We start from the raw sequence: 25,146 nt of genomic DNA, 5'->3' as shown, positions 1-25,146 counted from the left end.
TTATAAGGCTCAGATTTGGTGCATTTTACCATAGCTTTTATTTTCTGTGTCTTGGTTGTTATCCTTGGTGAAGACCCATGTTGAGGTTTTTAGAATTCTTTGGTACTTTTGAAGTCCATACAGTTCACATCCCAGGATTACTTCTGCTCCATTCTTATGGGTCTGGTTTGTGACTGCTGTGATTTTTGTGTTTTTTTGGTTCAGTTTTGATCAAATGTGGTAATGGAGTCCATGTTTAGAATTTGCCTAGTAAACGTTGTCAAGTGAATTTGCTACTTCATTTGAAAGAATGGATACAAATAGTAGCTTTAGGGTTATGTGCCACTTCCAGAAACATTCCATTTCCTGCAAAACAAAGGGAAGAAAAACAATTGCTTTTCTTATTTACTTTATGAGCTTTAATTGTACTGGTATGATCTTACTGTTGTCCTTTCAAGTATAGTCAGTATACAACAGGATCTAATTTGTTCATGGCTAAATGTTGGCCATGCCATGCGGCTCTGGAGAAAGCATGTTAAGGGGCTGCGTTTTACATTATTATTTGTTCTGGTACTTTCTAACATCCCCTTTTATGTTCATATTGTTAGATATTGTTTTTCTTAATAGTGGGTCACTTTTGCCTTCAGGACTTGTGGGAGGTGTTGATTGGGTGTTTGAACTATGCCTCAGCGTGCCAGATGTTTCATGGTGCAGAGTTGGTTACTGAGGCCAAGAGTTCATTCCAGTTGGTTTCTTGTGAGGTTCATAACCTTTTTCAGCTCTGTTTTTTGGGGGTTTATTTCCTCCTTTCTGCTTGGTCTGAGGCTTGAGGGTGGTAGACGGTGTGAAGCCTTTGTTTGCTTCCCAGCACCTTTCATATTTCCCTAACCACATTTCATAGAATCATAGAAAGTGGGGGTTGGAAGGGACCTCAGGAGGTCATCTAGTCCAACCCCCTGCTCAGAGCAGGATCATCCCCAACTAGATCATCCCAGCCAAAGCTTTTGTTTAGCCAGGTCTTGAAAATCTCCAAGGATGGAGCTTCCACCACCACTTCTGTGAGTAACCTGTTTGAGTGTTTTACTACTCTCCTAGTGATAAAGTTTATCCTAATATCTAACCTAAACTTCCCTTGCTGCAACTTGAGACCATTGCTTCTTGTTCTCTCTGCCACCACTGAGAACAGTCTAGCTCCATCCTCTTTAACACCTCCCTTCAGGTAATTGAAGGCCTTTATTAAATTACCCCTCAGTCTTCTCTAGACTAAACAAGCCCAGTTCCCTCAGCCTGTCCTCATAAGTCGTGTGCCCCAGCCCCCTCGCCACTTTTGTTGCTCTCCACTGGACTCTCTCAATTTGTCCACATCCTTTCTGTAGTGGGGGGCCCAAAACTGAACACAGTACTCCAGATGTGGCTTCACCAGTGCTGAATAGAGGGAAATATTCAGTTTCCTTGACCTACTGGCAACATGCCTACCCATGCAGCCCAGTATGCCATTAGCCTTCTTCGCAACAAGGGCACACTGTTGTCTCATACTCAGCTTATTGTGCACTGTAACCCCCAGGTCCCTTTCTGCAGAGCTGCTGCCCAGCCAGTCAGTCCCCAGCCTGTACCGGTGCATGGGATTGTTCCATCCTAAGTGCAGGACTTTGCACTTGTCCTTGTTGAACCTCATGAGATTTCTTTTGGTTCAATCCTCCAATTTGTCTAGGTCACTCTGAATTCTAGCCCTACCGTCCAGAGTATCTACTACTACCCCCCAGCTTGGTGTCATCTGCAAAACTACAAAATTTCCTACAAAACTGCTTCCCTTGTCAGAATCTGTGATTGTAGGTATTTCCCATCTACTGAATACATGAAACGCAGGATTTTGAGCTGTCGTTAATGCTGTGCAATTCTCTAGTTGGGAATGCGCCTGCCTGAAAAACATCCCAGAGATAAGAACCTTCAGATGCAATGGAAAGAAGCTGTAACAGTTTTGCTGAAAGTATGGAAGATTTTTGAAAGGCCTCGAAAATAATTCGTTCTGTTTTATATTTTTGTATAATACATTTTCACTTTTCTTTCTTATTTATTTTGCTTTTGGTTTGCTTCTATGCTAGCAGTCTTAAGCATTTTTAATCAAAATTAGGACATAACTATTCTAAATGATGCTCAAACATAGGAGAGTTTGTTCTAAAAGACCTACAGCTGCCACCACCAAATATGATCAGGTAAAGGGAAAAACCTAAACAATGTGATCAGGTTGTTGGTGACAAAAATATCATGCCATTCCTGTTGCCTGTTTTTAGAACTTGCCTCTCAAATTTGACAAAGACGTATAGCAGGGAGGATAGAGTGGTAAGAAGCCTAGTGGGCATAAGAAAGGTAGAGTATGGAGGAGATCAAGGGGAAATAGCAGTAATAACAAAACAGGAAACCAGAGGTGTCTAAAGACAGCTAGATCATAACGTGTGGTGGATTAAGACCAGTGATGAGATCCTGTTATAAAAATGTTGGTTAACTTGGTGGTAATTAATAACATCATAGTTATTCTGAAATAATGTGTGGCTTGCTAATTCTTTAGGTCACAGAATGATCAGTCAGATTGAGCTGTAATCAAACAGCATCTGAGATTCAAAATGCAGCAAATATCCCAAATCCAGGCTAGTAATGAATGCATGATGTTAAAGACAGCCCTCCTGATCATGTCAGCATTTCAGAGTTTTCAGCTGGTAGAACAGTGTTTTATCTACAAAGTGTTCTTTATAGGTGCTTTTCATACAAAAGTGTTTTTTAAAAAAATGGTGTTCTTTAAAACTCAGAATTTTTATATGAATATGTTAGTAGACTTTTTTGTTTTCAAAAAAGAGCTTATACGTTAATGTAACTTGAGATGCTGTCACATAAGCATTCTTGCAGCTGTCACACTTTTAATTTTTCAAGGAAGTTATTCCATTTCTTTTAGCAGTTTCTCTTGTCTGTCCCTGGAGGCAGTTTTAATGCGAATTTTACAAGCACAGTGCTGTGACAACAAGTGTTTTTCAAGTTAAATGTCTTGCATTGATCTTTTGTGAATCATGTGGTGGAATAAAGTAGTTAGCAAGGCTTTTAATATTGATTTTTATAACTTGCTGAAAAGCACATTACTGGCTTGTGTTTATTTCCGTAGCTGAAGTCCCTAGGTTACTTATGTGGACTTGTATCAGAAAAGGGACCCAATTCAGAAGATCTTAACAGAACAGTTGATCTGTTAGCAGGGTTGGGAGCAGAACGCCCTGAAACAGGTACTACTAAAATTTTACATATTTTATGTAATAACTTGCTATGATTATATATACAGTGGCTTCTGTGTTTTGATCATTAGGTGGGGAAAGTGTTCAGCAAGGGGAGAGTGTATGTGTTTGTCTGTCTGTGTTCATATACATGCAGTGGATACTGAGAAGAAGAAAAAATGTAGGATTGTCATTCAGTGGCATAATAAGTATTTTAAGTACTTAAAATGGTAAACAAAAAAAAGTAATTTTCCCTTGATGCGAAGTATAGATTTTTCAGCATGCACTCCTTAAGTACTGTGAGGTACCCCAGCAATCACCCTCTAAGTTTTTGAGTAATGGTTGTTCATGGTTCCTAAGACAAGCTGAGAACGAAATAGTCTCATCTGAAAAAATACATATGCCATGTTACAAGATCTATATAGTGACATAATTAGTCAATACAGGCAGGCCAAGACTTTGTTTCTGTGTCAGTCTGAGGTGTTTATTCATTTAAAAATGAACGTTTTTGAGCAGAATGCCAGAAACATCCCAACCTCAAATTGGAAGATGTTGGTGTGCCAGGGGTGGATGGCAGGGGAGTTGCAAGGGACCTGATCCTTGTTGTGGGAGTGCAGACATGGCCTCTTCCATGCTATCCACCCCAAGAGGCACATGCCAAGCAAAATGTCTTCATGTGCCACACTCCACCGGGGGTTGCCAACCCCTATTCTAGAACAGTTTGTGTATTTGAACTGTTAAGGGTTGGCTGAGACTTGATCCTACTTTTCAGTTATGATTGTATATAGAAAGGAATCCACAGATGGGACATCTACTTGCATGTTCATTTCAAAGCAGGTTTTTCCCCCTCCTTCATAATTGTTGACTTGCTCATTTTAGCACGTACTTGCGCTGATATGAAGGTGCTAAACCAAGGAGCTTCTTCAGAAAAATTGTAAAATTGCAAGCTTCTTGCTAATATAGTGCGATACTTCACACAGTGTATTACTTCACTCAGATGACCTTGGTAGAGTACAATAAGCTTCCTTGACACTGTATAAATCCTTTAGTGGGGAAGCTTGACAAATAGCAGCTTTGCCAAGAGATCTGGGAATGCTAAATACAATCATGGTTGTGCAGGCTGATTGCGATAGTGCCTTTTTAAAAAATAGTGTTATATTGGAAAGCCTGCAGAGCTGCTGTAAGCCATTTGAATTTATAAAGGATCAAACATAGCATTCAGTAAAGCAGATTGTTATCAAATCCCTTAAGAACAGTTTCAAATATCTGAAGCACAATTTACAGGATGGAGATTGACCTTTCTTTGTAGCTCTAGGGGAGAGGACTAGGAGCAGTGGCTTGACTGCAGCAGAAGAAATTTCGGTTGGCAGTTAGGAAGAACTTTGAACGTGAGGATGGTTAACTGGAGCAGGCTATCTAGAGAGGTTGGGGAATCTCCATTCATGGAAATTTTAGGAACAGATTAGAACAGAAACCTAACTAGGTTCCTCTAGTCAGGGATGACTGTGCCATGAGTCATGAGGCCAGATTAGATGACCCCAACAACCTACTTTCCTATGATCCTAAACCATGTTAATTGGGCCTTTCTTCTTCTTGACTTAGAATTTTAAATAAAATTACATGACCACATTTGAACTTTTTAAATATAGCACATCAAATCATCTTTAAATTGTTCTCTCCACTGCAGATTTTAGTGTGGGTAAGTAAATATTTGTCTTGTTTTGTTTCTTTCAAGCTAACACAGCCCAGAGCCCTTATAAGAAACTCAAGGAGGCCTTATCATCTGTAGAAACTTTTGAAAAACACTATTTAGTAAGTATGGTGCTCTGGTTGTTTACATTGTAGATCAAGAAGAGTATCATATAATCAACAAATAATGTGTAGAAAAAGAATATATTATGTATATTCAGAGTGTTTGAGGCCAATATTTTGAATCCTAGGTACATAGTGGTAATCTTTAATTTTGTCATGTTAAGTAAGTAATCCGTCTTTCAGATATGAGCACCTGTATTTGATGCCCCATATAAAGTTAGGTGCACAAGCTTAATTTGCATGCCTGTTACCATAGGGCTAGCTAGACATATGCATCTTTAGTGTATATACATGTATAACTGTTCTTTTCAGAAACCATACATTTAAGAGTCTGGGAGTTGAATTTTTTCAGGAAATGCGTGCAGCTCACTAGGACACTTTCTTAGTCCTAGATTCTTCAGTGAAATTATTTCCACGAGTGGATAGTTCAAGGTAAAATCCTAGTTGAGCTGATGACTCAGTGACATGTTGTTTGGAGCCAGTGTTTCTGATCGAAAGATAAAGATTTGTGTGTCAGATAACCATAACTTATTGGTTCATGCCATAGCATCTCTGCTTTTATTAGTAGGGTTGCAGTGTTGTTGTAGCCATGATGATCTAGGAAATGTATGAGGGAAGGGTTTTTATTTATTTATTATTCATTATAAGGTATTCAATAAAAGATGCCACAAAAGATCATTGCCTTTCTTTTATTGTGAAGCCACGGTAACTTATATTTGTGTAAGATAATTTGGTATGAAAAGCTCCCAATCTGAAGGCCATTGACTACAGTAGAAATGTAGCTAGTGAAACTGGCTACATGCAAAATGTTGTCAGATGTTTAAAAAAATGAAAGAATAGAGGTATTTCTAGTTTAATAAGTAAGTTTTTCCAGGAAACTTGCATTTTAATCCAATGTGATAACAAATAAAATAGCATGATTATAAGTTTTTGTGGCATTTCCTCTGTATACCATGATATACTTCGCAACTACAAAAAATATTGCACAAAATTTAGTGATTTGTTAAACTTTAAACTATGTATTAGGATTCTAAGAAAGACTTCCTATTTTGCACTTACTCTTTCTTTTACTTTTTAAACAGGATCTGTCCCATGCCACCATTGAAATGTATACAAATATTGGAAGGATTCGTTCAGCTAAACTTGTTGGAAAGGACTTGGCAGAATTTTATATGTAAGTAAATCTCTAAAATGTCTTTTCTATAAAACAAACAAACCAAGCCTTTAGTACTGAAAAGTTTGGGTTGCAAGAGAGAGAAGCAGAATTCTGAAAAGAATTTTAAAAAATACATAATTTGTTCTAAGTGTTCTTAAGTCTCAGGTTCTCCTTTCAGCAATAAATAAAATAATACAATTAATGATACACTAATTACGTATTCATACCAAGCCACAATATACTCCAAGAGTAATTAAATCACACAATTTATCTTGTTCACCCTTTTACTTTGCCAGTAGCCTAGGGTGAAAAATCCTCCCATGGTCTGTTAGGAAAAGGAGGGGAGCTAGTTCAGGAGTCTGCAAAGTAAATAAATTCAAAGCTTTCTTTATAGCTACTTATTTAGGTTTTAAAAAACATAATGCTTTTGGAGTCCATATCAGGGATTACTAGAACACTGGATAGGTGACATTCCTTATTTGGATAAGTACTCTGTGCTTAATAAGTAATTGGCTTTCCTTGGTTGTTTTTTTCGATGGGGCTGATAACCTTTGTATCTCTTGAACCTAAGCTAGTTTGTTTTCTAATGTAATCTGAAGCATATAAAACTTATTTATTTGAGCTATTGATATAAATTGCAGTATGCAGATAAACCAATGCGTTGAGTAAACTATACATTGAAGGTAAAGGAAATGCAATGGACAGCTGTCTCCTTGCTTCAGATTCAACTTAGAACATCTGTGAGCTGTTATCCAGTGGTTGTATTGGATTTCTGTTTGCAGATGCAATTTAAGATGTGTCTTTTGATCTATATAACAATTTGTGGTTTGGGTCCTGTCTGCCTTAGAAACTACCTTTTTAAAGCAGACATGGTAATACAGCTGAGTTCAGCTGAAGAGATTTCATTAATGGTTCCCAGGTGTATGTTTCAGGAGGTTGAAGAGGGTAGTAGGGGTTTTGGATTTTTTTTCCCCATTTGGATTCTTGTACGCTGGAACTTGTTCTCCCTGGAGATCCACCAGAGCCAATCTGACCTAGCTATAAAGTGAGGCTGAGCAAGTTGCTTAAGGTTTTTGTGTAAAGGTAATAGGGGAAAAACTAAGGGATAATATGGAACTATTTTGCAATTATAATTGATATTCTCTCTCAAGTATTTCAGTTTTGGTGTTCTTAAAGTTTGTTGAACAAGCACATTTTTAATAAAATGCAAGAAATTTGAAACAAGGTTGCATAACATGACATTGGGGAGAGGGGAACCTTGTTTTGTCTTGTTATGCTGAAGGCAGATTTGAGTATAGGGCCTTTTGTAGGCATAGTATCAGTAGCGTAACAAAGGGTGGGCAAAAGGGGCACCAGTCCCAGGCACCCATTTAAAGGGGGTGGCAGAAGAGCAGCTCCTGGGGTGTCTCATGGTGCTGTACCAGCCCCATAAAGCAACTGTAGCAGCAGCTGCCAGGTGTGGGGACTTCATGCCACTGCTGTAGCAGCAAAACAAACAGGAGTAGGCAGACTGCTCCATGCCAGTAGTATCCATTAACTTTTGAGGGCTGCCTCCCCTCCCCCAGCCTCCCATCTCCTCTTTCCAAGCAGCATTTTGTCCATGGCACAAAAGTTGCTAATGACACCTCTGCATTGTCTAATATTACTAACTACAGCTCTCTTTGCTTGGGTGAACTGTATAAATGACTACCGTGTGTATGTGTAATAGATATATCCATTGATAGATAAATATTGGTTATTTGGGGTGGAGTGTACATATACTTTGCAATAATAAGTGTGTGTGTGTGTGTGTGTGTGTGATACTATGCCTACAGAAGGCCCTATACTCAAATCTGCTTTCAACGTAATGTTACAAGACAAGGTTCTCCTCTCTCTAATGTTGTGCAATGTAACTTTGTCTCAGATTTCTTATATTTTACTAAAAATGTGCTTGTTCAAGTTTTAAGAACACCAAAACTAAAATACTTGAGAGAATATCATTTAATTACAAAATATTTCTGTATTATCTCTTAGTTTCCCCATTGCCTTTAGACAAAAACCTGGGGGGGGGGGGGGTATGTGGGTGTGTGGGGGGGGGGGTGTATGTGTGTGTGTGTGTGTGTGTGTGTACAGCCCCTCACCAATAATGGTGCATTATCCACAAAATGAATGACATGATCATTCCTAGCAGCATGATCTGTGAAGTGCATATGGCAGAACTTAGAGAAAAGTGGCTACTTTTGTTAATTTGCTAGCATTTCCTTTTTTGAAAGTATGTGTTAGGTTTTGTGGGTATGGTCAGTTAGTTGCACTAGATCATTTGTAAACCTTTCTTTTTCCCCCTGTATTTTCTAAGGAGGAAGAAAGGCCCACAGAAGGCAGAAGTCTACCTTCAAGGAGCTTTGAAAACTTACCTTGCTGAGGGCTGGGCATTGCTTATCACACATACAAGAAAGCAGCTGGCAGAATGTCAGAAACACCTTGGGCAAATTGAAAAGTATCCTCTGTCAGCCAAACCTGGAAAACTTATTGGAGTGAGATTGATAACCTGTTTTCTAGGTTCATTTTCAGTTCAGTTTTAGGAGGGAGACCAATCCATAGACAATGAGACGCAACCATTAGAGATTTCTACAATCCATTCTTTCTTTAAAACCTCTTTTATGGGTTTTAGTTGACCTGTTCTCCACTTAAATGCCTGAGTCTTTGAAAAAAGAACTGACAAAGCAGAGATAATATGAAGCATTTTATCAGTATAAAAACTGCAAAATGTAATGGTCTTTTCTGTTGATGCCCATGGAAAGGATATTCTGGCCCTGTGGGCACTTATACACATACCATTTCATCCTGTGATGCACCAGAGTTCAGAATCAATTAATCAAGTCTGCTCCACATGTAAGCTGTGTACTGTGCTGCAGTGTGCAGTTGTATAAGCATGCAGAAAATGATGGCAGTGCGCTTTTGATCTAAACCACCTCTAACGTGTTTTAGTTCAAAAGTGGGCTGCCACCATTTTCTTGGCACTGATGCACATTTCACCACTTATACAACTGTATGTGCCGCAGCACTGGACACTTTTAGAAGCACCTGGTGCTGTGGTGCAAACTTGTACAAACGCCCTGTGTTGCTTACTTTTTTGAGCCAATAAATGTTGCATTAAATATGCTTACTGCATATAAATGTACACAGTCTGGGTTTAGTGGGTTGTCCTCCTACAGTGGCCCCTTCCTGCATCTAATCTACCATGTGTCTTGTTAAGATGCAGTATATAGCATGTTATCTGGTGTTTAAACCTGGGCATGAGAATTAAGACCGTTACTTTATTCCTAGCTTTGCCTTTGTGTGTTGTTTGACAAATGGTATAAAAGCTCTTTGCCTCAGATTTCTAATTTGACCAAGATCCTCAGATAAAAGGCGCTAAATAAATGCAATTAATTAATTGCAAGGTACTGTGATATCCAGTGTAGAAAGCAGAGCAATCTCTGAAGTTTGGACAAAGCTTATATCTTTTCATCTTATCACTTCATGTTGGTTGTTTTTTTTTGTTTGTTTGTTTTTTTATTCCTTTCCTACAATTAAACCTCCGGTAGTCAAATCTTAATCTAGTTCATGTTTTGTTAATGTTTTGTTAATGTTTCATAGTTGTGAGCAAAAACAAGTTCCTTTTGAGAGCAGGTTGGTTTCTTCTTTAAACTCTCTGGGCTTCATAGTGCCATGAAGTACTTCCCTATCTATTATAACCATAAGGTTACAGATCAAGTTATCAACAGAAAAAGTAGATTTTAAATGGCTTTTGTTGTGCTAATATAGTATGTTCCTGTGTAGCCTGAGTAGACCAGAGTAATGTCACTTTAATCTGATATGTATATCATAATCCATATTTTAAATTATTTTGATCTAAAATAATATGTATATATTTTAGATTTCAACTATGGATTATGATCATATTGTATTAGCATTTACAATCGCAACTGAATAGGTTAATTCAGTTAGCTATCTAGAGTCACTTACTGAAATGGGGTGCAACTTAATCTCTAACAGTACCCGTGAACGAAAAATGCAGTCATCTTGTAGATATTGAGGAGTTTGGTAGTGCTGGTACATGAACATTTATGCAAGGCTATCCTCATACAACCTGCAGAAATGAGTGCAGTATTTTAAAGTTACCTCTGGATAACGTTTTTTTTAAATACTTAGTTACTGAAGTTGCTTCTGAAAATAAGACCTAGAAGCTGATGTCAAGGCTCAGGTGATTTTTTTTTTGGTTAGACTTGGTGCTAAAGTGAATAAGTCTCCAAATCATGGTAGTGCTTTTGAAAAACTCTACTCTGTTTCAAAGCATACTTTTATGAAAATGCTTCTTTACCAAGAATGCATTATTACTGGTTAACAGTGGAGAAAGTTTTATATCCATTGAAGCCTGGGAAAAATATATCTATATCTGTAACTAGTTGTATATAGATACAGACATATATAATTTAGTTATGGTAAATGCTGCTGTTAGAGCTGGCAGATAACCGGATCTGTGCAGGCTGGAGTTCTGTGCAACAAATGTGTAGTGCATACCAATAAATTAGATTGTAATAAAATGCTAGGGTTTTATTTTAAATAGTGGGCAATGTAATACATCACTGTTTTGGTCATTCAGGTTTTTTTTTTCCTATGGTTAGTTTAAAAAGATTTTTTTCCTACTCAGTAATAAGTTTTTATGACAGGCTGGCATTTTTATATAGCAAAATGCAGATGAAATATTATGTGAAGGATAATGAAAAGAACACTTACTAAATGATCTTCAGTCAAATGAAAAGATGTTTCTGTAATAGGTTTCAGTGATAGTAAACCTTTTAGTGTTTTCATTTATAGCAGGACTTTTGGTTAATAGTGAAATAGCTCTAGAGTTTAGAAAAGCAATTGCAGGTCTCTCTTTCCACTAAAATATTTGTTAAATATACTGCTGTTTCCTCTTATTTCTTTAACTTGACGTGTCAGCTATCTTCAAACAAGTAGCCTTTTAGCTGCTGATAATCACTTAACAGAAGATGAACGTAAACATTTCTGCCAAGAAATACTAAATTTTGCCAATCAACAGACAGAGGGCCAAGGTGAGACTGGTTTTAAATACTTGACAATAAAACTTCAGCTCCAGTATGTCTCTTTCCTTTTGCCCCTCAAAAGAAAGGGTCTTTCTGATCATAGCTTATTTCTTGCTCCATATGTAGCTTCTGGACTAACATTACAGCATTTCTTACCACAGTAATCAAGTATTATTAATTTACTTTGGCTCACCAGAGAACCTTGTTCCATTTCTTCCTTGGGATCCAGAAAAGATTTCACGGGTGGTTGAGGTGTCTGGCTGCAGTGCTTCCCTCATACTGTCCTGTAGCTATATCTGCCCTGTCGTATCTTGTAACTGATTTACAGTGGGAGCAGTTCTGGGAATGGTAGCTGTGGCAACCTTGCAGGGTAGATGGGACAATCTTTGCTACAACCCTCATCATGATTATATTTAATAGCAACGTTGCCAATATTGAAGTATTGGCTGACTGGAGGCTGCTGGTAATTTAAGAACTCCCTTTTTCCCCATATTTTTTTGCCTCTTGGTGTTTATGCAGCATCTCTGTTCTTGTCTATGGCTTGTTATATTGATATTTTCTTACTCTTTCATGTATTCCTATAGTTTTCAGGTCGTCTCAGCATAGTCATATTTTTGCAAAAGTATACCCTCATCCCAAGAAAAAGGTAGAGAGTAATATTTAACTTTTTGATGACATTAGTTCCAGTTGCTTTAAAGCTGGCTGCTTTTATCTTTGGTTATGAAATAGTTCTGAATATGCATAGTGTTACCAGTTGGAGCCATGTTGTAACTGGAGGGAGACCCAAAGGTTCTTGGATCGTTGTCATTTTGCTCCTGGAGTTGTTGAAGTGCTACTTGTATATGGCATAGAAATAAATGAGTGTACTCCCAGTTCTGTGGGGTTTTGCAACTTTTAAAGTAGACTAATTTTTTGGGTCCTCAACATCTGCTTCTGTGGAGATAAGCATATTTCTGAGAGAGGGACAGTGATAACTCTTTTATACTATAATACTGAATTTTCCTAGCTTTTGATGTTTTGTAAACTGTTATTAAAGAATTTAGTGAATTTTCTTATGTTTTCTGTTTTAGCTTTCTAAACTTGCTCTGTAGGTTCTGGTTTGCCCACCAGAAACGGTATTTATTAGACTCACGAGTCTATTTTTAACAATACTGGAGGATAATAAGCTAACTAACCTGTCTGAATACAAGAAAGTGTCTGCTGTCTTCTACCATCTACTGCCTCTATTAGGGCAACAGTTGTTCATTCTTTCCTGACTAGTTTGCACTGCTTGATTTGCCTGTCTGCCTTTTCATCCCACTGGCTGCAGCTCCACGTACAGTTCCCCCTTTTCCCATGGGGGAAAGATCCCAATAGATCTTGTCCTACTTAGTGGAGGGAAATTATAAGCATTTGTATCAATTTTGGCATAGGGGCATTTTTAAATTTTCTAAATTAAAAAAAGTAAGTGGAACATCGTCAATGGCAGAGTAGAATAAAATACCTGTTTTTCTGTATTTCCAGGTGAAAAGGTTATATTGTCTATGCATTCCTTTGCACAGCTGAAAACTCTACATTTTGACCCGCCAAATGCTGTGGTCCATGTGGGCGGAACATTATCTGTTGAGCTGACTTTGCTGAGCCAAATGCCCATCCCAGTCCAAGTGGATCAGATTGCTATCAACGTTCACTTCAGCATTGAGAAAAATAGCTACCGGAAAACGGCTGAATGGCTCACCAAGCACAAAACGTCCAATGGTATTATCAGCTTCTCAAATGAGGTTGTAGGCTTTCCTTTGTCAAGAAATAACTTACCAGCACTGGAATTATATGAAATGTATGAAAGGAGCCCCTCAGATAACTCTTTGAACACGACGGGAATCATCTGCAAAAATGTGCACATGCTACTAAGAAGGCAAGAGAGCAGCTCATCTCTGGAAATGTCCTCAGGGGTGACCCTGGAGGATGGGGCTCACATGTTAAAATGTAGCAACTTAATACTGGAACCAGGGATCAATAGAATAACATTCAGAACTCAGGTATGTTTTTACAGTTGAGTGAATATAACACTCATGAAAGAAGAAATAAAAGTACTGTCTAGAAAAGGGCATAGTACTGGACAAATAGTATCAGTATTGCATCTCTGCTGCAGCTTTACTGATGCAGCTCAACATCATCTTCTAGCCTTCATCCCTGTTTTTCTAGACTGAAGAGAAGATAATTGCCAAAAATGGGTAACTTGAAGGAGTGCACATGGGAGCTAAAAGTGAGCCTGTCAAATTCATGTTGTTGTTTATCTGGTTATTGCTTCCATAAAAATAAAACCAGCAACTAGCATTCAGGCAAATATTGCATCTCTCTCCTAACTGCAATGTTCATTGTCAAGCATAATCCTTAAAAGTAAGGATGTCTGGTTTCATAGTTAACTTTCCTGGAAAGATTCGGGAGAGGGGGACATTTTTTGTAATGTAATCCTCCTGTGGGTAATCTTCTCTCTAGCATCTGCTAGACTTAACTGGAGCAAATAAATATTTGTTATTGGTTGCTTCATTCCAAAGCTTGATGAGATTTTGTTGGTTTTTTTTTTTTTTAGTAGCTATAGCAAACCTATTGCATAACAGACTAAAAATAAATAAATGCCTTTGCAAAGTTAAGCATTTGCCACTGGAAAATGCCAGAACTGAAATTGTCTTTGCAACTTTGATCATTACAGTAGCCTTTAATTGCATTACAGGCAACCCCTGCTTAGCGTGGTTTCACTTAGCGCTATTTCGCTATAGTGCTCATTTGAAATTAATACCTAATTTCAGTTAGCGCTGAGTCAGTTTTGCTATAGCGCTCAGTGAAGCAGCAGTGATGGCAAGAAACGGTGAGTGACAGTGAGTGGATGGGCTCCAGCAGGAGCCCAGGGCACAGCAGCAGGGGCAGGGGGCATGGGGAGAAGTGGGGGCGGCAAGAAGCAGCAAGTGGGGGGGGGGCAGGCATGAGGGCGGGGCCCCTGCCAGAGTGCTGGAGCCAGCAGGAGCATGGGCCATGGGCTAGCACATGGGGCCAGAGAAGTGGTAGGGAGAAGCAGTGAGTGAAGGGTCCCTGTGGTGCCGGAGCCGGCAGGAACGCGGGCCATGGGTTGGCACGTGGAGCAGCCAGCAGGCAGGCGGAGGGGTGGGGAGAGGCAGCAGTGATTAGTAAGAAGCAGTGGTCACCAATTATTTCTATTTACATTAACCCCTATGGGGAAATGAGTTTCCCTTAACACAGTTCCGCTTAATGCTCAGTTTTCCCAGAACCAATTAAAAGCGTTAAGCAGGGGTTGCCTGTATTGCATACCGTTTTGTTTTTTTTCTCACAGGACCCTGGCTTATTCACTGCAGAAGACGCAAGGTGTGTAGTGAATTAGGCAGGGATCTGCAAGAAGAGAAATAATGCTGTTAAGACAAATGGGTGCCTGCCTAGGAGAATGGAGTTGTATTTCTGGCCCTGCCACTGTTTTATGTCCTTGTGGTTTTGATGGTGGGGAATTGTTTACACCACAGTTATTACATGAGGTTGCTTATTACATGTGCTTTATTTCTGGGTGTCCAGCTTTACTAATTGGGCCTGACTTTGACATTCGAAGCACTCATAACTGCAGGTAGAATTGTGGTTCTAGTGCCTCTGTAGTGGAAACGTACCTTCTAGGGGTAAGGCACTATGGACTTATGGGATAACCATATGAGGACTGAAAGTGCTGCCCATTCATGTAAAAATCTGTCATAAAGTGGGTGTGGTAACTTATACACACTTCTGAGGGGATGTGGATTGGGAGAAGTAATTGCACAGTGTTTTAAACATTTTAAAATACTTATATAAAACGCTAGGTATTCTGAAAAATAGGCTTCTCTATTTTGGGCACTCAGTGCATGGACTCCTGCAAATCTTTAGCTTTAATCACCTTGGCTGGATCCAGACATGCAGGCAAACCTCTTTGCAGCACCACAAACCGCACAAGTTGCATGTTAATCAATGCACCGCTAACTTGCAGCACGGAGCCAAAGTTTGCTACTGGGATTTTCTGAAAGAAAAAAAAAAAAAAAAAAAAAAAAAAAAAAAAAAAAAAAAAAAAAAAAAAAAAAAGCCCTGGGGAAAAAAGCAGCACAACCCCCACTGAAGTAGCAAGCACTGGGACAAATGCAGAGATAGGAGAGCAGGCAGTCTAGGGCTGCCTGCTTTCCCATCTCCCTGTACTGTGGAGCCCCCGTGCTGAGTTACTGTGCCCCAGCCAGCTGCTCCCTGGCTGGGTGGGGTATGGGGTGCCTCAAGAGGGGAACTAGGCAGCCCCAGGCTGGCTGTTTCTCTGTCTCTGTGTGCCTCGGCATGGGCTTCGCTGTGGAGCCCCTGCGCTGAGGCACCCTGTGGCCCAGCCAGCCACAGACCAGCTGGCTGGGCCACAGGGTGCCTTGAGACAGGGGAGCAGGCTGCACTGGGGCACAAAGTGGTGGCACAAATTTGTGCTGATGCTCTTTGCGTGCATACCCCTGCCCATGTGGACATGGCCCTTGTGTGCTTCAGTACAAACAAAAACCCTCCAAGTGCTCCGTACCTGCTTAGAGAGGTGTCCTTGTTAATGTTGGTTAGAGTAATTTCCGAACTAAGGGGTGCTGCTCTAGGAAGAACAGTGCTAAAAAGAGAGAGTTATATTCAGCACAGCATCTGGATGGTATGCAGTGAACAAAGAATGAGGCAAGAAAGTACAAGGAAAAGATGCAAAGTGAAGGGGGAAAGGGTACTGTGAAGAGAAACTGATTTTTGTATTTATAAACCCCACACTTCAGTTTTGGCATTTCTTAACTTGTTGGTACTTAACTTTGCAAACTTTATATAGAGATGCCTGAGAAGGAGCATCAAGTTTAGGTATGTGGGTGATGCCTAAGAACCAGAAGGTTAGCAATGCTAGTCATGAAATTTCTTCCAGTGTTCTCAGTGCATATTTCATTTGCTCCATTTCTCTTGCGATTTTAAATCTTTCATATTTTCTGTTGCCCTTTTTTCCTATTGTCTGTCTCTATCTCAAACTGTGACATTTTCTGTGAAGCCTGTTAGTAAATGCAAGCTTGTTCTGCTCTCTGCCTTTCCTTTTTACATTCCTGCAGTAGGAAGCATTATAGATGCTCACTGTGGAGTAGGCTGCCACTGTGTCAGCTTGTGTGGGTACAGCTCAACCTACTGAAGATGGGAGTTCGTGTTGGTATAGCAGGGGCTTTACCTGACCCTTGGCATCTGTGTGATCCTTGCACTGCCTGTGGACCTAATCATTAGGGGTTGTTTTTTTTTTTAATACCTCCTAGGAGGGAGCAGAAGACTGTTCCCACAGAATATGGGTCATGTGGATGGAGACTACAGAATGGGGTTTTAGAAGACTGACTGCTGCAAATATAATTGAATGTAAATATAAAATTGGATCCAAGGCTAAAGAATCTGATGAGGAGAAGGCTTTTAGGGGCTTAATGTACACGATCTCTTTGGCATTGTCAGTAAGGCTGCTTCTACAGTTCAGGAGATTGCTTCAAGATGTAATATAAATGAACATATAATTTACGATTTGAAATTGTTTAGATAGATCTTCACGGTACAGGCATTCATTTCTTGTGGTCATTATTGTAGGAAGGACAGCCTATTTTCTCTTCTGTAATTTTGCAGTCTCTCTCCCTAGTAAGGGAACATTAAAAGGAAATTATGATCCATTAGCATGAAGAAATCCCAGCTTCCTTTAGAGTTGCACAAAGCAAACACTACTTTCTCTTGAGAGAATTTCAGTTTCTAGAACTTCCTCAGCAATGTCACATTACTTGGATAGCAGAGTCGTAGCTTCCTTAAAATACGTTAGATATATTGGACTTTAAAATAAATAACACAGTATTTTGAGATGTTGACATCTCTTTTGCTAGGTTATGTAAGAGGTGAAAGAAATAAGAGAGGATTACAGAAATAGTTCTCTTATGTTTGTAGATACAGCATTCAGTTGCACTAATGAAGGACAGGAAATGTCTACCTTCATATGGGACATAGAGGGAATTAGCCCAGGGGAGAATCTTTAGCTGGCTGTTAACATATCAAGCCAACTTTGCAGTGATTCCTTTAGCCAGCTTACAGAATGAACCTCCTTAAATGTACTTGTCCGAGTGTTATGCAGATTATTTCTGCTTTGGCTGCTAAAAATTGGTTGTGATTTAAATGATATGAAATCTATCATTACCTTAGTAGATAATAGGCAAAAGCATTAATGCATATTTACAAGCCACATAAGTTAATAAACTGATAAGGCTTTGGGATTGGTAATTTAAAGCAAGTACAGTACCACTGAGTTCTAGATGAAAAGTTGAATTTTCACTGTCTGTGACATGTTCACTGTGACTGTATTTTAGTGCTTTGAGTTACAGATACAACTATGTATTTGTTGCTTTCACAACTGATATAGTGTGATATGGAACAGATAATATATCTTTGCCAAATTCTCTTAAACATTATACAAAGTAATTTGGAAAAGCTGTGTTCAAAATACTGTAGATCTGAGAGGCTAACATTTTTTCTTTTCCTGTTAGCATGACGCCATTTGGATGTTCAAGTGCTCCAGTTCTTTTTTTGAGGGATAAATAGGTGGATCATTTCAGCTTTTTAAGGTTTTCTTTCCACTTTTCCCAAAATTTCAATTCTGCCATAAGAGCAGAATAATACTAACAAATATGTATACACTCTCTGTGCTATTAAGTAAGAAGCCTCCTCACAGGAAGAGTGGTGAGGGAAACAGGAGGCAGAAAGGGAAACAACCTTCCCATTCCCAGATGTTTCAAAAAGGTTGCTAAGACCGACCACATCAAGAATTGAACAGATATCATCTGAAAGCATATGTACTAATGTATAGCTTTCTTTTTTATAGTGTCCCATCCCATCCTGTCCCATCTCCTTCCATATGGGTCCCGCCAATTATAAATATAAAGTATCCCACATTTTGTTGAAGAATTGGGATACTTTGAGATAAATGTATTACTCAGGCATGGGTGCCTCTAGGAAGGAGGGGGAAAAGTGAGAGAAACCAGTGTGTGCATACCTTAATTAAAGGCTGTGCCTAACTCAGACTTTGTGGGTTTTTATTCATGCCAGGGAAACTAACATTCTTATCACTGTCTGGTAAAAACCATAATAATGGGTATAATTTACACCTGAATGCATCTAAAACATAGATATAAATACATAAAACACGTCTGAAGGATAGGTCCTTCAGACAACTCTTGGTCTATTTGAATCAACAATGCTTGATATTTCTGTATGTTTGTTCCCAAATCAAATGGATAACGTTCCTACAGCTGCACCTTAGTAAGTGGGGCCCTTCATGGAAAACATTTCAATAGATATTTATTTGGAAAAAAAAGGGATCTTTTAAGAACCATTTCATGGATTTCTTTCACTTCTAATTTCTGTTAATCTCTACAAGGATGGACTTAATGGGCTTAGAATTTTTTCCCCCAACTGTTATAAGTTCATTGAAAAGAGAGGTTTTACTTTAGAAATGTAAAGTCATAATTGCTAGCTTTGAAAAACCTCCACTTTTAAAAAATATTTTCTCTTCAAAGGCCAAAGAACCTGGGACGTACACACTCAGGCAGCTGTGCATGTCAGTGGGAAAAGTGCAGTTTGTCCTTCCTCATATTTACCCAATCGTGCAGTATGATGTGTATTCTCAGGAGCCTCAATTAAAAGTGGAGCCATTGACAGGTAGGTAGACTTGGAATGCTGAGGCTGTGTTGATGTCAGTTTTGCCTTCTCACTGCATGATGTGTTTTTCATTTTTCATTTAATCTAGAATGAGTTACCTTGCTCTTTTACAGCCCTCACTTTTTTTTTAAATTTCTAGTGAGAATGAAATTTATATCTGTGAGTGTTCCTCAAATTATCAGTTGCATTCTTGAAATTATATAACAGCGAGTATTGGCTCATTCAAAGTCTGGATTAGTCGTGAGGAGTATTTGTGTGGTTTCAAATGATTAACTGGAGTATGATCCTGCATCACTGGATGCTGTTGATTAGGAGACTTGAATATTGATCTAAGGGCATCATTGACTCTGATTCTCTTACTGATTGTTTTGTGCCACTGCTTATCTTTTGGCATTTAGAGAAATCAATAGAGAGGTCCTGATCTAATGTTCTTAAAATCAATATGGAATATTTCTATTGAATTTAGAGAGATTAATTATTATCTAATACAGGTCTTGCCATCACAGTGTTTGAAAACTTTCCAGGTATGAGAGATTTTACTGGTGAAATCCCTAGAAGGGTTTGTTAATTTTCTGCTTAATTATCTTCTCTTGTATAAGAGGCAGTTCTTAGGTTCTACTCTTTTACAAGGCATTAGTTTTCCTTTTCTTCCCACAGCTGTCTCTGCCACCCCCCCATTCAGATTATTGTGGGAAAACTTTCTCAGAGGAATATCTTAAAAGATTAATTTGCCTGTTTCTGAGAGCATATTCTCAACTGAACTTCCTTGATTGCAAACACTTTGGGGATATTGTCACTGCAGTTAATGTAGACATGTCAGAACTAGCTTTAAACTAGGTAGCTCAGGTACTGGTAGCAGCATAGTTAGGCTAGATAGAGCATAGTGTGCACTATCTAGCCTGTCCAAGAAGTTGGGAAAATTTTTGGGTGGCTCACTGCTACACCAAATTGTTCTGACAGCACTACTACTAGTAGAACACAAACCAGATAGTTTATGCTTGGGTATATGTCTACATGAGCCAGACTCACTGCAGTGGCTGACTTTGTTCTCAGATAAAGAGCAAATTGCCCCAAACTGAGTGGCTGAGACTCCTTATGTTTTTGGATGACTTCTACAATGAACATGCCCAAGTAAAAAAATATTTTACTTGTAGATATCTACAGATAAACTTTTAACAGACAACTTTAGCCGTTTTAATAAGAGTACTGGGATAAACTAACAATGTTTGTTTTGATTTTATTTAGACAGCCTTTTGGCTGGTATTCCTCAGAAGGTTAAATTCACCGTGACTACTGGCCATTATACCATGAAGAATGGCGATACTCTACAACTTAGTAATGCTGATGCCATGCCTATTTTGTACCATCCAGAGAGCAAGGCAGCGATCTATTCCAATACCAGGGGTGAGTAACAAAGCCAGCATTTAATGATCTGTAACCAATCTGAAAATGCAGGAATCCTCTAAAATATTATGTGTGTAGCAGTGCATATCAGCGAAGTAGTATCTGAAACTTAAGAACAGGACTGCCATAATATTCAGTGACCATCATCAATTAGGTATGTTTTGGACTGCAACTTGTAATTCTGTGCACATAAGCTTCTAGGAAGTCTCAGTCCATCCCTGCCATCTCTGTTTTTGGAAATAGCTTGTAGATGTGATCGGTTCATTTTAGATTTTTCAGGGGTGGTGTTTTTTGTTCTGTTCTGGTTTTTTTTTTTGTCGCTATAGTGAAGACTAAATATACTCTGAGAGAGCTTATTTTATACACCATTGGCTAATCACTGGAAAATGTAATTTGCTTAACAGATGACTTCTAGTAGTGTGTTCCTACATGGGGCTGCACAACAAAAGAATTCTGGTAGCAAGTACAATGATCTTTCTTTTCAGTAGATCATCTTTTACTGGACATGGTAGATCATTCACGTTACAGGGTTTGCCTCATTCTATCTAGCTCTGACTTGGCATACTTTGAGTTTTCTTTCAAGCCTCCATCACCTGTGAATTGAGCTTTCGTTGTCAGTGGTTGAATTCTTGAGGCAGTTGTTCTCCTTTAAGATGAACTGAAAGCTTATTCCATCTGTTATTTGTCTTGGTTCTCTGGGAGCATCTACATGAGATGCTATCTCACTGTAGTGATGAACATTGGCAGGCAGAAACCGTGATGCCAGTGCTACATTGCCGTAGTGACAAGCTATGTCGCTGTAGCATCTAAAAATAACTGTGTGCTGTCGGGACTGCAAAGCAAGTACTAAATGACTGCAGTACCAAATGTAGTCGGGGCACATGTAAACACACCCTCTGAGTAGAGGCCAGCGTGTGTTCTTGGGCATAGATGAGGTATCATGAGGGATTCCCAAGTGAGTTGTGATTACTTTCTGCATTGCCTGGGTGAGGCATTACCAATACCCAGGCTGTACTGTAACAAATGTAGATTTGTTATTTCACTTTAAAAGAACGGTTACATGCTACAAATAATGTTAGTGCCCAAGAAAATGAAAATATTTGCTTTTCACTAGCCATAGTTTTGTTTAAGTAGGTGATATCCCAGCTTGTCCCAAAGCTCTGGTAGTCTTCTCAGTCTTCTTCCAAAGCTTCTGAAGCTTATATGTATAAGCATAAATGGATTTAATAGTTCAAATAGGGGAGAGATTACAAGTAAGGTGTGTAGTCTCATTGAGTGTAATGCTGTACTGCAGTATGTTACTAACATACTAATTCTTACTAATGTCTGTACACAGCCTCATATTATTAGTAATGTAAGTTTTTTCTGAAATGAAAAGAATGATGTGAGAAGTGGTGCGAGACAAGCAGTGACTACGCGAATGCTAAATTTGGCAAGTGGACATACTTTATACGTGAGGAATATTTCTTTATTATGTGAGGAGTTATCTTTATATAACCCCTTATGACTAATATCAGTGTTTTCTTGAACACTGGAGTTGGAGTACCAAGGCAGGTTTCAGTCTGTGTCTTCCATAGTGTGAGATCAGGCTTTATCACGGGAAGTCACTGTTGAGCTCTACAGGGTAGCCTTATAACCATCATCTACACAGATATAGCTTAGATACTAGAGATACCTTTAAGTTTAGGGTTCCAGTTAAATCTGAGAAGGTATTTCTAATTGTTCAGTGTATGGTTTTATAATTTAATAATTGGAGAATAAAAATGGAGGCAGCGGAGGAAAGATTTGAGTCTAAAACTACTTTTCTCTCGTTACCCACGCTCTTGTAGAGAGAGTTTCGCAGTCAACACTAACGATCCAGTCTTCCGAAAAGATCACAAGCATTGCACTGCCAATGGCTCCTGCATATCACGTGATTGAATTTGAACTAGAAGTTATGTATTTGCCATCAGCTCCAGTAGTTGCAATGGAAAGAGAAAATCTGATAAATAAAGACCTGCACAGAAAAAGCAAAGAGAAGCAGAAAGCAGACAACTGTATGGCAACAGTTGACCAAAAAGTAAGGTGACATGTTTCTTTTATTAATAAGTAAATGAATGACCAAGGTCTTATACAGATTAAAATGTAAGCATCTATGAGCAAAGAGAGGTAGCTAGTTTGCTACCTCTCTTAACATTCAAATGTTAGTTTGAAGTCAGGCAGGAGGGGAGTAGGGGGCAGTGGCTTTGTCAGGGTTGGAGCTGTAGCTGCAGGGGCTGCCTGCCCCCACCCCTCTTCTCCCCACTCTTTATACTCTAATCCAAGATGAAGAGTTCCTCCCCCTCCCCATGTTGAATGGAGGGGGGAAACTTTGTCTTGGAGTTGAGTAAACATGGTATATGCCAAGAGCATAAGCTTCCACTGAGTGAGCTTGAGTTCATGAAAGCTTATGCTCTTTATGTATCTTGGTCTGTAAGGTGCATATCTACCCTGCCTTCAGTATAAGCATCTGGCAACTTAAGGGGTGTAAATGCAAGTCAAACTATAGAAGATAAGCAGAGATGTACAGATCATCAAAAGTATGCACAGAAAGGTACACTGTGCTGAACACATGAATGGTTCTCCATCACCAAATACTTGCCAGTTCAGGACACTATGTCCTATCCAGATATTGTGTCCACAAGCCAAGTAAGAATTTGGTCACTAGTAACACCAGTAATTATAGTTTCTCCTGATTTCATCAGATAGATGCTCTGTCTGCACTGCATGCCTGCACCCTACTGGGATATTGCTTTCCTATTAGCTAAGAGAGAATGTGCCCTTGCTGAATCATTAACACCATTTCCTGAAATGGCACAGAGTTAATTGAATGGTTCTGTTTCATGTTTTCACTTTATTTTTGTAACTAAAAATCAGCACAGTATGCTATGATGGCCATGTGAAGGATGACAGTCTGTTAAATAAATTGTGGATGGGTGAGCTTCTTCACAAATTGTAGTGTTTGGAGAGCAGGGTAGCAGAAGGCAGGGGTTGTTTTAGGTTTCATAAACGGTAGGTGTGACGCAGAATGGACTTATATAAAGAAGCTTATGGACTTGTATAAGAATATTGTTTCACTTGATTGGCATACAGTTTGTTTATATGTTTGGGAAAAATTGGCAGTCAATTCAGGAAAAGCACTTGCCTCGAACCTCTGTGCTTCAAATTTATAATACAAGTCTGTCACCCATTACAGCATGTGTATGGTTATTGGTTATGTTACCATTATAATTTATTCTGATATTGGAAAAAAGAGAGAAACAAAGCTGTAAGTCTGCTTTTCATGCCAAAACAGCAACAATACACCTCAGACCTCCAGTTCTCTTTGGATTTTTGTTTGAAATAAAAGGGTGTTTTTTCTCTTTTGGATGCGTTCAATTTCACTGATCAAGACCAAAGTTTTCCAATAAGTCTTTGGATGTTTGGAAAATGGCAAACTTAAATCTGCAGTTGAACAGCACAAATGAGATCTTTTGTTTCTGTTTCTCCAGGTAACCATCGATTGTCCTTGGTCAATCTACTCCACCATTATTGCATTAACATTCAGTATACCTTTTAATGCCAAACATTCCTTACTGTCAGCTGGCAAACGGTAATGTGCTTGTAAAATATTTATGGTCTCTTTCCCCCTGCAAATTGTAGAAGTTAATATTCCATTGATATTCTGTGTGTAATCGTCAAGGTGTGTGTGGGGTTGATTTTGTAAGTTGATGGTGGTTTTGTAAGATGGTGATTTTTTTTTTGCCATCTTTTATAAAATACCCACCTGAAGGTTTGTGCCTTTTTCCCTCCCACACCATCAGCAATAGAACAGATGCAGATCAGTAGTATAGTTTAGTCACACAGACATAAGCTAACCTGGTCCATCTTTTGCTCTTATTTCAGTTGAGACACAGTAAAAACAAATCTGTGTAGAAAATTAAGTGTATTGTAGCCCTGCTTTTGCAGACTTGTAGATTACAACTACTGAGTAGACAAGGAAAGAAATGCAGTCTATACTGGCCATTGTTTCTAATCTTGCTTGAGGTATGCAGTTAGGAAAAAAAACTTGGTAGTATTGATTAAATTATTTAAATATTGGAATTCATGTCAAAGCCAAAGTTGGTATACAATTTTCATTTTATTTTTAATTTGCTTATTTTTAGGAAATATGTACAAGTGTGTGTACAGAATATGTCAGAGCTTTGCTTCGAGCTTTCGGAGAGCAATCTAAAAAATTCTGGTAATTGCACAGATCTACAGCTGGTACCTCTGAATTCTGAATCTCAACAGGTAATGTGGTTTATTTAATTCTTAAGTCTGGGGAATAAGATGAGCACTCCACAGTACATTTGGACTCTTTCAAATTTGGTGCTTGCATTGCTAAAATTGTTATCACCCAGGAATATGAACTGTGTAAGAGATAATCAGAGACTGACACACCCAGATCCACAAAGTCAGAAGGTTGTAATTATTGCACAGTGTGTCAGAACAACTGTTAACTATTAAGGGTACCTTTAGAAGGTAGGCTGCTTACTATAATAAACTTACCTTTGCAGGCCCAAAATTGTCTTAACAAGAATTGCAGCTGATTTGCTTGGTTTGTTTGGGGCTTTTTTTCCTAATCCCTTCTTGCGCTACTTTCAAAGCCGCTATGTAGTTTAGCAGAATTTTACAGGAGTCTGTTCAGGAATAGCCCAAAACCAGAACAGCTGAGGTGTAAAAAAAAAAAAAAAAAAAAAAAAAT

The 25,146-nt window shown here is 38.8% G+C and overlaps 1 protein-coding gene across 1 annotated transcript in view; it reads left to right on the top strand.

Annotated features, from left to right (window-relative positions):
• The window catches only part of TRAPPC10 (trafficking protein particle complex 10), a 92,128-nt gene that overhangs the window by 59,169 nt on the left and 7,813 nt on the right, over window positions 1-25,146 (top strand). The window contains exons 9-19 of the mRNA XM_019524026.1: window positions 3,131-3,245; window positions 4,969-5,045; window positions 6,128-6,219; window positions 8,537-8,677; window positions 11,167-11,279; window positions 12,774-13,288; window positions 18,857-18,998; window positions 20,244-20,402; window positions 22,232-22,461; window positions 23,912-24,012; window positions 24,566-24,692. Coding sequence (XP_019379571.1) covers window positions 3,131-3,245; window positions 4,969-5,045; window positions 6,128-6,219; window positions 8,537-8,677; window positions 11,167-11,279; window positions 12,774-13,288; window positions 18,857-18,998; window positions 20,244-20,402; window positions 22,232-22,461; window positions 23,912-24,012; window positions 24,566-24,692 — 1,812 coding nt within the window. The remainder of the gene's footprint in view (window positions 1-3,130; window positions 3,246-4,968; window positions 5,046-6,127; window positions 6,220-8,536; window positions 8,678-11,166; window positions 11,280-12,773; window positions 13,289-18,856; window positions 18,999-20,243; window positions 20,403-22,231; window positions 22,462-23,911; window positions 24,013-24,565; window positions 24,693-25,146) is intronic.

This window comes from Gavialis gangeticus, unplaced genomic scaffold, assembly GCF_001723915.1.
Source record: "Gavialis gangeticus isolate Ggan-Ray unplaced genomic scaffold, GavGan_comp1, whole genome shotgun sequence".
NCBI classification, from domain to species: Eukaryota; Metazoa; Chordata; order Crocodylia; family Gavialidae; genus Gavialis; species Gavialis gangeticus.
This window is presented reverse-complemented; position numbering and strand designations above follow the sequence as displayed.